We start from the raw sequence: 13405 nt of genomic DNA, 5'->3' as shown, positions 1-13405 counted from the left end.
AAGAAGAAGAAGAAGACCGACAATTAATTGAATAATAATTAAATGAATGACAGGAAAACTGGCTACAGACAATATGGGAACTCTGTACTATTTACATAACTGTTCTGTACATCTAAAACTATACTAAAAATTAAGTCTATTAAAAAGAAAAGGTGGTCAGTGATCAAGAATGCCCTCACTGAGGGCAAGACATTGGAATCAAAGCTCCTAGGAATTGGGAGTGATTCCTGCAAAGTCTGGGGTAGGTCCTTCATGGCAGAGAGGACAGCCCCCTGGAGGGAGGGATCCAGTGTATTCAAGTAAGTGATGGGGAGAGGGACAGAGGAGGAAGGCAGAGAAGAAAGCAGGGAACAGCTCATTTGGGGTCTTGTAGGTCACTGGCAGAAACTGGGTTTTACTCTAAGCAGGATGGAGAGCCGCAGAGAGGGATCTGAGCAAAGCAGGGTGCAGCTTCCTTGTGTTTCTGCACCATCACGGTGGCTGCTGAGATGAGCTCCGTCTGCAGGTGGAAGCAGGAGAAGAGCTATCAGCCTTGAGTCTACCTGTCTCACTGAACCAGCGGAGGCTGCAAGTGCACCTGCACCAGCCAGAGCACTTGGGCCGTGGAACCACATACCGGGTGGACCTTAGAAGGGTCATCAAGCTCCAGCCTGGCCACCACGCAGCCTGCTTCCAGCACGGCCCCTGGACGCTTGATGTACTTCACCCGGCCACTTTCCTGCACGTTCAGGGTCATGATCATCTTCATCACCTATTTCGTAAAAAGAAGAAATAGTACAGAGCCCGTCAGGATTGACACCCAGAGCCACCCAGAACTAGTGATGCCAGAGCAGGGACTCGTCATCTAAATGGAATGACTCCCTGGGCAGTGTTCAGGCAGAAGGGACAAGGAAAAGTGACCTTTACTGGAAGCCTGCTATGCACCAGGCAAGTGCCATTCACTCTGCAAAGCCAGCCAAGGAGGTGTTTGTGATGCCCATTTACAGATATGGAAACTGATGTTTATTTCCAAAGGGGGGTCTTCTCTCTCTTAGAAATACTGTTAAATCATGTTACATAGAGTGGTTCATATACACGTTCCTAAAATGTACTGCATAAGTCAAACATTTTGTGAACAGTTTGTTTTATTAAAGGCACTTAGACAACCAGGGAACACTCTGTGAAATGAAGAATCTGCTCATCAGCCCTTTCAATGTGCCTCTCTGAGTGTCTGGATATGTGGATGGCATGAGCTTTGTCACCATGGTGTCAGCTGCAGAGCCAGGACTACGCTGTCTCTCTTGCTTGGCAGTTCACAGCTTGGGCACCCAAGTCAGCCAGCCCTGGACTAGAATCCCAGGACCCGCCCCCTCTCCCCAATACCTCTGTGATCTTCAGAAGTGGCTTCCCTCCTTGAGCCTCAGTTTCCCCAAGTGTAAAATGAGGAATAATGACAGTTTCACCTCTTAGGGCTCTTATGAGGATTAAATGAGATGCAGATCCTGCCACGCAGCAGGTCAATACGCAGTAGCTACTACTATTGCTGTATTTTCATTGCTATTACTGTTGTTATTTTCCAGGTTTGAATCCTGGCTTTGTGTGACCTCCAGCGAGTTTCTTAGCCTGCCTGGGCCCAGTTTTTTTATAAAATGGGGACCACATTTGTGCCCATCTCATACAGTTGCTGGGAAGGTTAAAAAATAAAGATCAGTAAAACGCTTAGAACAGCACCTGCCACATGGTTACAGCTTTGCAAGTATTGGCTGAACACCTTTCGATCACTGCTGGGGTCAATATTTAATATTTAATCAATGATTGATAATAATTGTTATTATCAATCAATTCTTGGCTGGGTGCAGTGGCTCATGCCTGCAATCCCAGCACTTTCGGAGGCCAAAGCAGGTGGATCATCTGAGCTCAGGTGTTTGAGAACAGCTTGGGCAACATGACGAAACCCTGTCTCTAACAAAAATACAAAAAATTAAGTCAGGCGGGGTGGTGCATGCCTGAAATCCCAACTACTTGGGAGGCTGAGGTGGGGGGACCACTTGAGCCTAGGAGGCGGAGTTTGCAGTGAGCCGAGATCACGCCACCACACTCCAGCCTGGGTGACAGACTGAGACTGTCTCAAAAAAAAAAAAAAAAAATCAAGGAAACTTATTTACAGAACAGTTTACAGAACAGTTTTGTAAATAGTACAGACAGTTCCCATATTCTCTGTATCCAGTTTCTGTGTCATTAACCTTCTTACTCATTCCTGGGGAGGTGTGCATTTTTTGAAGTTTTTTTCTTTGAATACTTCAGGGGATTTGGCTGAAACCCACAGACTGACTCCCTTAGGAATTTGCACACAGTGGCCAAGGGGAGAAGTAGGTCTGTTTGTTCAGACATGGGACAAAGCCAGAGGAGTGAGGGTTTGAGGGTTCAGGATTCCCCACGGCCGGCTCTGCAGTCACCTCCATCTCAGCGTAGCTGCTCCCAGCCTCAACGTGGCCCCCGTCCTCCACTGTGTACTGTGTCAGCTTCCCAGCCGAGGGGGATCTCAGGACCGTAGGATCATTCTCCTTCTCAAACACACATGTCTTATTGCCGATGGTAATTCGGTAACTGGGAGAGAGGAGGAGTGGGTAGGGAGACTGATGAGGACCATCAACCCAGCAAGCCCTAGTCCGGCTTTCAATACCATTTCCCCTTCCTAAAGGGGGAGTGTACCCTCTACATTCCCAAAGGGTGGCATTTGATAGTTATCTCAGAGACACTGAGAGTGAGGTCGGTGAACAAAAGGCTGTGATGCTTTCTTTGTGAGGCCGAGGTGGGAGGATCGCTTGAGGCCAGGAGTTTAAGACAAGCCTGGGCAACACAATGAGACCCCGTTTCTACAAAAAAATTTAAAAAAAAAAAATTAGCTGGGCATGGTAGCACATGCCAGGAGTCCCAGCTACTCAGGAGGCTGAGGCAGGAGAATCCTTTAAGCCCAGGAGTTCGAGGCTATTGTGAGCTATAATTACTCTGTCACCGAGGCTGGAGTGCAGTGACACAATCATGGTTCACTGAAGTCTCGACCTCCCTGGGGTCAGGTGATCCTCCCATCACAACCCCCTGATTTGTGCTACTACACTTGGCTAGTTGTTATATTTTATAGAAATGGGGTTTTGCCATGTTGCCCAGGCTAGTCTCAAACTTCTGGACTCAAGTGATCAGGGTCTCACTCTTGCCCAGGCTGGGCAACAGAGTGAGAACCAGTCTTTATTTATTTTATTTTTTATTTTTTATTTTTTGAGACAGAGTCTCGCTCTGTTGCCCAGGCTGGAGTGCAGTGGCGTGATCTCGGCTCACTGCAAGCTCCGCCTCCTGGGTTCACACCATTCTCCTGCCTCAGCCTCCCAAGTAGGTGGGACTAAGGTACCTGCCACCACACCAGGCTAATTTTTTTTGTATTTTTTAGCAGAGACAGGCTTTCACCATGTTAGCCAGGATGGTCTCGATCACCTGACCTCGTGATCCACCCGCCTCGACCTCCCAAAGTGCTGGGATGACAGGCGTGAGCCACTGCGCCCAGCTGAGAACCAGTCTTTAAAATAAAATAATAAAAAGGATGTGACCCTTTTTTGGCTGAAAGCTGGTTCCTTTTACTGACATACTTCCAACAGGGCCTGACACAGAAAAATCAATCAGTGGATATGATTCAACAAATATTTACTGACTCAAAGTCTTAACCTTTGAACTGGGGTGAGTGGAACCTATAATAATCCTGAATATTCTTGGCAGATAGAACATGGGTTGAAAAAGAGATAACAGGCAGGGTGCGGTGGCTAATGCCTGCAATCCCAGCACTTTGGGAGGCCGAAGCTGGCTGACTGCTTCAGTCCAGAAGTTCAAGACCAGCCTGGGCAACATGGTAAAACCCTGTCTCTACAAAAAGTACAAAAATTAGCTGGGTGTGGTGGCATGTCCTTGTAGTCCCAGCAACTTGGGGGACTGAGGTGAGGGAATCATCTTGGAGCCCAGGAAGTCAAGGCTGCAGTCATGATGGTACCACTGTACTCCAGCCTGGGTGACAGAGCAAGACCCTCTCTCAAAAAAAAAAAAAAAAAAAAAAAAAGGAGATAACAAAACATTACTCTGGCATAAACCTAGTCTGCCTTCTTCCCAAATATTAAGGATTAAAAAGTCTCCACTCTCTAACTGGAGCTTTTCAGACTTTTCAGACATCCCCTCTCCTTTTGTCACCTTGGCCGGGTCTGTTTCATTGCGTGACCTCGGTGTGATCAGACACACTGGAGGCAGAGCATCTTTGGGGCCTATCTCACTATCTCACGAGCCCCTGTGCTAAGAGCTTCCAGGACATCTTGTGTGTTACCCGTCAGGTACACAACACCCTTTCCTGCCACTATCTGTTTGTTCAGTGTGTCATCTTCCCCAATGGGTTGGAAGCTCGGCAAGTCACACCCAGCATGCTATCCCAACACCTAGCACAGCGCCTGGTACGGAGGAGCTTGGTAGGGCACTGCCGCGCTAACTGGGTGGATGCCGGGGCTCAGATGCACAGGCAGCAAGCACCTCGTCACACACCTCGCAGGCCACGGAGCTGGGAGTCATGTCCTGTTCAGCTCTGAATCCCCACCAACCAGGTTACTAGAAAAGGGCCCCCTAGGATCCTCCCCTAAGTATGTGCCAGTTGCACAGAATTCCAACCAAGAGATTAGCTTCTCTGCACGCCCCCAGAATTTACTGGAGAGGCACCTTCTCTAACACCCTTGGATCTGCACATAGGCCAGCACTGGGTTTTCCATGCCTAGGACAGAGAGCTGTGCACGCCCAGCCCACAGTGGGACTCGCACCCCCACGAACCTGTCAACCTCTTCCTTCATGTAGGTGGTGTAGCTGTTCCCATTGTAGGAGAGCAGGAGCCCCCCATCGTTCAGCCGGTGGGCGTCAATCTCGATGTGGCAGCCATTCATGATGAGAACGAACATGGTCAGAGACTGCCGGGCCACCTGTGGGGACAGGCCCTTTTCACCGCCTGGGTTCAGGATGTGCTCCCAGAGCACTGTTTGGCCCCACTAACAACAAACAAGAGCTGGTTGTCCACCACAGAGGGCCAAGATGAACACCCCTGTCTCTTGGATCCAGCCCTCACAATCCCTGCCAAGGGAGCAGCTGCTGATGGGGCTGGGGGAGGCCTGGAGTAGCAAGCCACACCTGCCCGTGGGTAATATAGTCGCTGTCAAGCCATGTTGCCGACTGCATGCCCTCTGGGGCTAGTCTCCCTTCTGATTCCTGTCTCCAGCTCTCACTCTGGGTGAGGCAGCCTCAGAGACTCCACCAGCAGCCAGGTGCAATGGACTAAATGTTTGTGTCCCCACAAAATTCATAAGTTGAAATCCCAACCCCTAATGTGATGGCTTTAGGAGGTGGAGCCTTTGGGAGGTGATTAGATCATGAAGGTGGGGCCCTCGTAAAAGAAATTAGTGCCCTTATATAAGATGCCCTGTAGAGCTCCATGGCCCCTTTCTGACATCTAAGGACATAGTGAAAGGACAGCATCTATGAAATGAAAGGTGGGTCCTCAGTAGATACCAAATCTGCCAGTGTCTTGATTTTGACCTTCCCAGCCTAGAGAATTGTGAGACATACAGTGTGTGGTTTAGAAGCCACTCAGTCTTTGGTATTTTATGACAGTAGCCCAAATGGACTAAGACACCTGAACGTAGACTAGGGCTCTGCTCCCCAGACCCAGCTCTGCCCAGGAGCACACAAGAGCTTTGGGACATGCGAGAGAGACACAGCCAAGCCCTGGTCCCAGCACTACATCTGCCTCTAGGAAGAGTGCCTGCCCCATCTGGTACTTCAGTTCAGTTTTCTCTCAGAAAACACACACCCTAAAGGGCCTTCAACCTATAAAATACACATTTTATGACACAAGGTAGCAAGAAATAGAAGAATGTGTATTGCAGCACTATTTGTAATAACAATACAAATTAGAACCAAATTAGTAAGCCAACAACCTTGCAATGGAACACTCTAGATCTGCCCTGTCCAATAGGGTGACCCCTAACCACACACAGCTATTTAAATTGATGAAAATTAAACAAAATGTAAACTTCAGTTCCTCAGTCACACTTGCCACTTTCAAGTGCTCAGTCACCGCATAAGGGCAGCATCGTGGACACAGCAGGTAAAGAACATTCCCATCACTACTGAAAGTGCGGGGAGACAGTGCTGTAGACATGAGTTTAGACTCGTGTTAAAGAAAACTTGTTAATAGCATGGAAAACTTTATGCCACGATCATATCAAAGCTGCAAAACTGTATTTGCACCATGATCTCAACTTTGTAAAATTAATGCAAAAGAAAAAAATACGTAACAAAGATTTGCTAAAATGTTCACCAGGATTACCTCTAGGCATTAGCACATGATGGATTTGTTTTCCTGATTTTTTAGGCTCGCTTGAAATTTTGAAATTTTCTACATTGTGCATGTGTGACATTTAAAATCAAGTTAGGGGCAGCCACGTCCCCAAAGGTAGCCAAGAGGCATTAGGGGCAAAGGAGGATGATTGTGAAAGCACACCCTGATCAATGATACACAGGTTTAGTTGAACTAAAGCCCCCAAATCTCCCAAGTTGTGAGTTCTACTCGTGCTCATCTATATTAAATAGAAAGCATTAGTTAAAAAAAACAAAAATTCTGTCTCAGAAGCAGACTCAAACTCTGTCCTCTTTTCCCTCCCGACAATTCCTGGAACCTGGAATGTGACCTTATTTGGAATGGGGTCTCTGCAGATGGAACTAAGATGAAATCATACTGGATCAGGGTAGGCGCTAAATCCAAGGTGACTGGTGTTCATACAAAGAGACACAAAGACACAGTCATGAAAGACAATGTGAACACACACACACACACACACACATACACACACACACACACACATACACACACACAGAGGCAGAGGCCGGGGGGTGGCTCATGCCTGTAATCCCAGCACTTTGGGAGGCCAAGGCAGGCAGATCACTTGAGCTTAGGAGTTCAAGACCAGCCCAGGTAACATGGTGAAATCCCATTTCTACTAAAAATACAAAAATTAGCCAGGCATGGTGGCATATGCCTATAATCTCAGCTACTCAGGAGGCTGAGGCAGGAGAATCGCTTGAACCTGGGAGATGGAGGTTGCAGTGAGCCAAGATTGCACCACTGCACTCCAGCCTGGGCGACAGAGCGAGGCTCCGTTTGGGAAAACAAAAAAACCAGAGACAGAGACGGGCAAGGCAGCCACAAGCCAAAAATCACCAGGGACTGCCAGCAGCACCAAAAGCTGGCAAGGCTCGGAACAGATCCTGCCCCAGCGCCTTCTTCAGAGAGACCACGGCCCGCCAACACGTTGATTTTACACTTGGCCTCCAGAACTGGGACAGAATAAATTTTTGTTGGTTTAAACCAGTTTGTGGTACCTTGTCTCCGCAGCTACAGGAAACTTATCCACGCTCCACTGTGCCCTCTGCGGACTACACAGCCCTACATGTTCTAAAAGCCAAAGTGTTTAGGTGTCAAGGTCACGGACTACACGGGCATTCCTGAGGAACACAAGTGCTCAAACCCAAGCATGGGCAAATCCACTCCAGGGATGGTTCATGGAAGAAAGAAACTCCCTGAAGCTTGCACAGTGTTGGAGAAATCGGAGAGGCACGGGGGCATTTACCTTGAGAATGTACTTAATGCCTCCGTAAATTAATTCCACATCTACGATGTTCAGTAGTGAATCCGCTGGGAGGACCTGGCCCCTGAAAGAAAAGACAGGGCCATGGTCAGCCTTGGGAGGGACTGAGAACTCCACAGCCATCCCTTGCATTTAAAAAAATTACGCAGCTCTCTGCATCAGCAAACCTGACTGCAGTAAAAATGCTAAGCCTGGGCCGGGCGCAGTGGCTCACGCCTGTAATCCCTGCACCTTGGGAGGCCGAGGCAGGCATATCACTTGAGGCCAAGAGTTCAAGACCAGCCTGGCCAACATGGCAAAGCCCCATCTCTACTAAAAATACAAAAATTAGCCAGACATGGTGACATGCACCTGTCAACCCAGCTACTCGGGAGGCTGAGGCACAAGAATTGCTTGAAAGCAGAGGAGGCGGAGGTTGCGGTGAGCTGAGATTGCACCATTGCACTCCAGGCGGGGTGACAGAGCGAGACTGTATCTCAAAAAAAAAAAAAAAAAAGCTAAGTCTGATTAAAAGGCACGCACAGAACCTGAATCACCCCGAGGAGCCTAATATTGCTCAGAACTTAAGGAATCAGCACTTGCTGAAGGATCTGAAATCTTAAAAACGCTTTTCGGGAGCAAAATCCATAATGGCCTCTCGGAAAAATTTCACATATGGGATCCTGCCTCCTGCTTATGAAAGAAACCAGAGCAGGGACTACGATTCTACTACCGTTCAAAAGCATAACAAAGCACTAAAAACGTTTCTCGCCAGCACGGTGGCTCACTCCTATAATCTCAGCACGTTGAAGAGTTGAGGCAGGAGGATTGCTTGAGGCCATGAGTTTGAGAACAGCCTGGGGGGAAATATAGCGAGATCCCATCCATACAGAAAATTTAAAAAATTGGCCAGGCATGATGGCATGCACTGGTGGCCCCAACTACTTGGGAGGCTGAGGTGGGAGGATCACTGGAGCCCAGGAAGTCGAGGCTGCAGTGAGCCGTGATCACACCACTGCACTCTAGCCTGGGTGACAGCCTGGATGACAGAGAACTCGCCCAAAAAAAAAAAAAAAAAAGTCCTTTTACTTTCTTCTTGATAGTTCCTTTGCCTCTTGCAGTAGTTATTCACTGGGGGTGATTATTCTGCTCCTAACCCTGGGACATTGGGCAATGTCTGGAGATGTATTTGATTATCACGGCTCAGAGGGAAGGGCTGCTCCTGGCATTTAGTAGGGAGAGGCCAGGAATGCTGCTAACATCCTATGATGCAAAGGACAGGCTCCCAAACAAAAAATGATCCAGCACAAAACGTTAAAGTGCTGAGGCTGAGAAACCCCGGCCTATCCTAACAGAGATCGCCTAGTTGCTTTCCATTCTGGTCCATTTTATGATGACCCTCTGATTCAGGTGAGGGTCTGGGAATGCACCCATTTGTAGAGATGACCTTTCAGCCGCTTTGCTTCCTAAATCCACCTCCTTGAACTCAGAACTCCTGACTATTATGATGTACCTTACACAAGTCAGCATGGATCTGTACACAACAGTCTGTACACTGACTGCCACCCTGGCCTCGAGAATCCCATTCCCTGACCCATGGCCTCTTTGAGGGTGGCCTAGGTTGATCCGCAGAGGAATTTCCCCGAGGCAAGACCGGAGGAGAGACTCACCAATTGCCTGGTGACTAACTGGCCACACAAATAAAGGAGACAGGTTCTGCCTCCTAAGCTGCTAACACATATCACAAAAGCAGAAGGGAACTGCCACAGGCCCTACCTTTCCAGGCAGTGTAAGAAATCTGTCATGCACGTTCTGAACATCGCATCGGCCACGTTCAAGGCCCCGCATACCACCCCAAGCATGATATCCGGTTTCTCCGCCTAGGAGAGAATGTACTTCAGTATCCTCAGGAAGCTGAGGTCTCGGCCATCCAGAGGGGAGACACAGGCAGCTCACTCTCCACCTGCACTTTCTCAGCAATGAGGTAGTCCAACCACCCGGTGTCGATGTCATTGTTCTGGAAGCTCTCGGTCTCCAGGAGGTTAATGAGGTATTCCACGGTGGTCCTAAAGTCACCTCGGATGGACAGTTCCTTCAAAGCCACCACCATGTTCCTTGAAGGGAAAGGCACATGGATCATTCTCCAAATTCATGCATACATCAACAGAGTTGCTGCAATCATGTGGTTCAGAGAACTAGAAAAGCACAGGAGTGGACAGGTGTGGTGGCTCACGCCTGTAATCCCAGCACTTTGGGAGATTGAGGTAGGTGTATCACTTGAGGTCAGGAGTTCGAGACCAGCCTGGCCAACATGGTGAAACCCCATTTCTACCAAAAACACAAAAATTAGCTCAGCATGGTGGAGCACACCTGTAATCCCAGCTACTCAGGAGGCTGAGGCAGGAGAATCGCTTGAACCTGGGAGGCAGATGTTGCAGTGAGCTGAGATCGCCACTGCACTCCCACCTGGGTGACAGAGCAAGACTCTGTCTCAAGAAAGAAAAGAAAGAAAAGAAAAAAAAAGAAAAGAAAAGAAAAGAGAGGAGAGGAGAGGAGAAAAAAAAGGAAAGGAAAGGAAAGAGAAAAGAAAAGCACAGGAGTTAAGAGAAGGCTCTGACTGACACAGCCAGTACATTGATTCAGCACCACGGTTTACTGCCTGGGTAATCTTGGCCAAGTGACTTGGGAGCTCTGGGCCTCACTTTCCTCCTGAGGAAAATGGGGAAACAGCCCTGACTTCAGAAGGGTGTTTCCGAATTGAAAGGAGACAACCCATGTAATGCACATGGCCACGGGTCAATAAATGTTAACTACAATGAACGTGATTAGTTACCATTGTTATCATTATTGACTATAATAGTTAATGATTAGTAGACAGAGAACCGGCCAGCCATGGTGGTCCACGCCTGTAATCCCAGTACTTTGGGAGTCTGAGGCGGGAGGACTGCTTGAAGCGAGGAGTTCAAGACCAGCCTGGGAAAAATAGTGAGACCCTATCTCTACAAAAAAGTTTTTTAAATCAGCCAAGCTTGGTGGTACGTGACTGTATTCCCAGCTACTCAGGAGGCTGAAGGGGGAAGATCACTTGAGCCCAGGAGTTTGGGGCTGCAGTGAGCTATGATCACACCACTGCATTCTAGCCTGGGCAACACAGTGAGACACCATCTCTTAAAAGAAGAAAAGACAGAGGGAAAATTGGTCACTGCCTCTGTCTCTCCCTTGACCTATTCCAATCTCCTCCTGTCCCCAGAGCTGGTGCCACCCTCTCACCATCCACACAGCTGTTCCACCTGTGTATGTGGGGTGCACCTGCAGATGGATGGCACTGTCACCCGGCTCAGGGGCCTGGTGGGCCCCATGGCTGCCTCTCCCCAACACATAGCCTCCAATCTCCAAGCACACCAGTTCAAATGGCTAAACCTCAGGCTGGGCGTGGTGGCTCACGCCTGTAATCCCAGCACTTTGGGAGGCCAAGGTGGGCGGATCACCTAAGGTCGGGTGTTCAAGACCAGCCTGACCAACATGGAGAAACCCCATCTCTACTAAAAATACAAAATTAGCCAGGCGTGGTGGTGCATGCCTGTAATCTCAGCTACTTGGGAAGCTGAGGCAGGTGAATTGCTTGAACCCGGGAGGCAAGGTTGTGGTGAGCCAAGATTGTGGCATTGCACTGCAGCCTGGACAACAAGAGCGAAACTCCATCTGAAAAAAAAAAAACCACAAATGGCTAAACCTCTACTCCCTATGGATTCACGGTGAGTGTGGGCAGGTATCTGAATACCTCTTCTTCTGGGAGAGAAAGCTTTCTTTCTTTCTCTTTTGAGACGGAGTCTCACTCTGTTGCCCAGGTTGGAGTGCAGTGGCACAATCTCAGCTCACTACAACCCCTGCCTCCCATGTTCAAGTGATTCTCCTGCCTCAGCCTCCCAAGTAGCTGGGATTACAGGCGCCCACCACTATGCCTGGCTAATTGTTATATTTTTAGTAGAGATGGGGTTTCACTCTTGTTGCCCAGGATGGTCTCGAACTTAGTGCTGGGATTACACGCGTGAGCCACCGAGCCCCTCTTTTTTTTTTTTGAGACGGAGTTTCACTCTTGTTGCCCAGGCTGGTGTGAAATGGCATTATCTCAGCTCACTGCAACCTCCACCTCCCAGGTTCAAGCAATTCTCCTGCCTCAGCCTCCTGAATAGCTGATATTACAGGCAGCCACCAGGACGCCCCGCTAATTTTTGTATTTTTAGTAGAGACAGGGTTTCGTCCTGTTGGCCAGGCTGGTCGTAAACTCCTGACTTCAAGTGATCCGCCGTGGCCTCCGAAACTGCTGGGATTACAGGCATGAGCCACTGTGCCTAGCCGAGAAAGTTTTCATGTCTTGCAGCATCCTGTGTGCTGTCAGCAGGTAACAGGGAAGGACACTGATGACCCCATTTTGGGGGTGAGAAAATGAAGACCCAGTGAGGTCAAACAAGGGTATCCACAGGCCATGAGTCAGCTGTGGGTCTGGAAGCCGGGTCTGAGTTAACCCGCTGGCCTCACGGGTGCGTGGCTTGTCCCAGTTTCCTCGGGGCAGTCCCCATTTTAGCACTGAGAAGTCCTTCAGCCTGAGAAACCAGTGCCAGGAAAACCAGGAGAGCTGATCTCCCTGCTGGACTCTCACTAAGAGCAATAAGAAAAGCTGGAATTTCTGCCTATGAGTTCTGTTGAAGTTGCAGTTGAACCACTCGTAGCATGTGACAAGCCACAGGTCACTTCACTCGGAGGGGTCTGGGTTGGCTGACCTGTCTCCCGCATCCTATTAAGCCCTTTTTGCTGCAATTTTCCATAAACTTCAAAGATCTCAATTTTTCACTAAGCATGATTAAAATTAATTATTCTAAGCTGGCAAAGAAAGCCTGATCATCAAAACTGCCCAACTCAATTCAATTCATGGCTAAGTGCCCCAGGCCAGATTTTAATGCTAAGGCCTTTGGGATTTTTTCACTCCGAAGGGCAGTTATTTACCCACACAAAAACCTTTAATTACAAAGTAAACTAGTTTTCTACCTTTCCACACCCATGTCAAGTCAGGGCAAGTGTCGGATGTGGTGTGTCAGAATTTGGGGGTCCCCCTGTCAATGTGGGCTTCTCAGCTCTGCAGCAACTATCACAAGCCTGGGAGGACTTGGCTGAGCTGGGGACATGGGGCTGCTGTCACAAGCCTCAGGGTGGTGGATGGTTCACAGCGGGACACACTCCTTAAAATTTAGTCTTCCACATGAAATACAACCAATTAGGGAACTACCAATAAGGTTTAAATGTAAAGGAGTTTCCCTCCTCCTTTCTTCAGCTATAGTACTTAGCACCTTTTAAACTTTGGGTACTCCTTGAACGATCTTTAGATCTCCTTCAAGCTAGACCAAATGACATGGTGCACTCATTTTACTCTGTGGATCTTCAATAAAGGAAAAGGGCAGGCTTTGATCTTGAATTTCAAGCACAGGGTATTTAAAATGGGGCCTACCCTGTGATTTACTTTTCTGGGTCTCCTCAAATGCAACTGTATCTGAAGCCCCAGGGGACCTTTTAGTTTCTTAAAGGAAGGAATTGGGAAAAGGAGGAAGTGGGAAGGGAAGGAAAGAAGGAAGGAAGGAAGGAAAGACTGAGGAAGAAAGGGAGGGGGAGGAAAGCAGAGAAGGGAGGAAAAGAAGGAAGGAGGGAGGAAGGGAGGAAGAAAGAAGACAGGAAGA

The 13405-nt window shown here is 48.5% G+C and overlaps 1 protein-coding gene across 1 annotated transcript in view; it reads right to left on the bottom strand.

The window, feature by feature from the left end:
• The window catches only part of LOC105534647 (acetyl-CoA carboxylase 2), a gene marked incomplete at its 5' end in the record, with an annotated part of 94409 nt that overhangs the window by 78594 nt on the left and 2410 nt on the right, over positions 1-13405 (bottom strand). The window contains 6 exons of the mRNA XM_011973420.1: positions 617-751; positions 2436-2586; positions 4831-4976; positions 7680-7761; positions 9453-9556; positions 9640-9790. Of these exons, the coding sequence (XP_011828810.1) occupies positions 617-751; positions 2436-2586; positions 4831-4976; positions 7680-7761; positions 9453-9556; positions 9640-9790 (769 nt within the window). The remainder of the gene's footprint in view (positions 1-616; positions 752-2435; positions 2587-4830; positions 4977-7679; positions 7762-9452; positions 9557-9639; positions 9791-13405) is intronic.

Source organism: Mandrillus leucophaeus, unplaced genomic scaffold (genome assembly GCF_000951045.1).
Source record: "Mandrillus leucophaeus isolate KB7577 unplaced genomic scaffold, Mleu.le_1.0 Scaffold1370, whole genome shotgun sequence".
Taxonomy (NCBI): domain Eukaryota; kingdom Metazoa; phylum Chordata; class Mammalia; order Primates; family Cercopithecidae; genus Mandrillus; species Mandrillus leucophaeus.
Note: the sequence above shows the minus strand (reverse complement) of the source record. Positions and strands in the feature narration are given on the sequence as shown.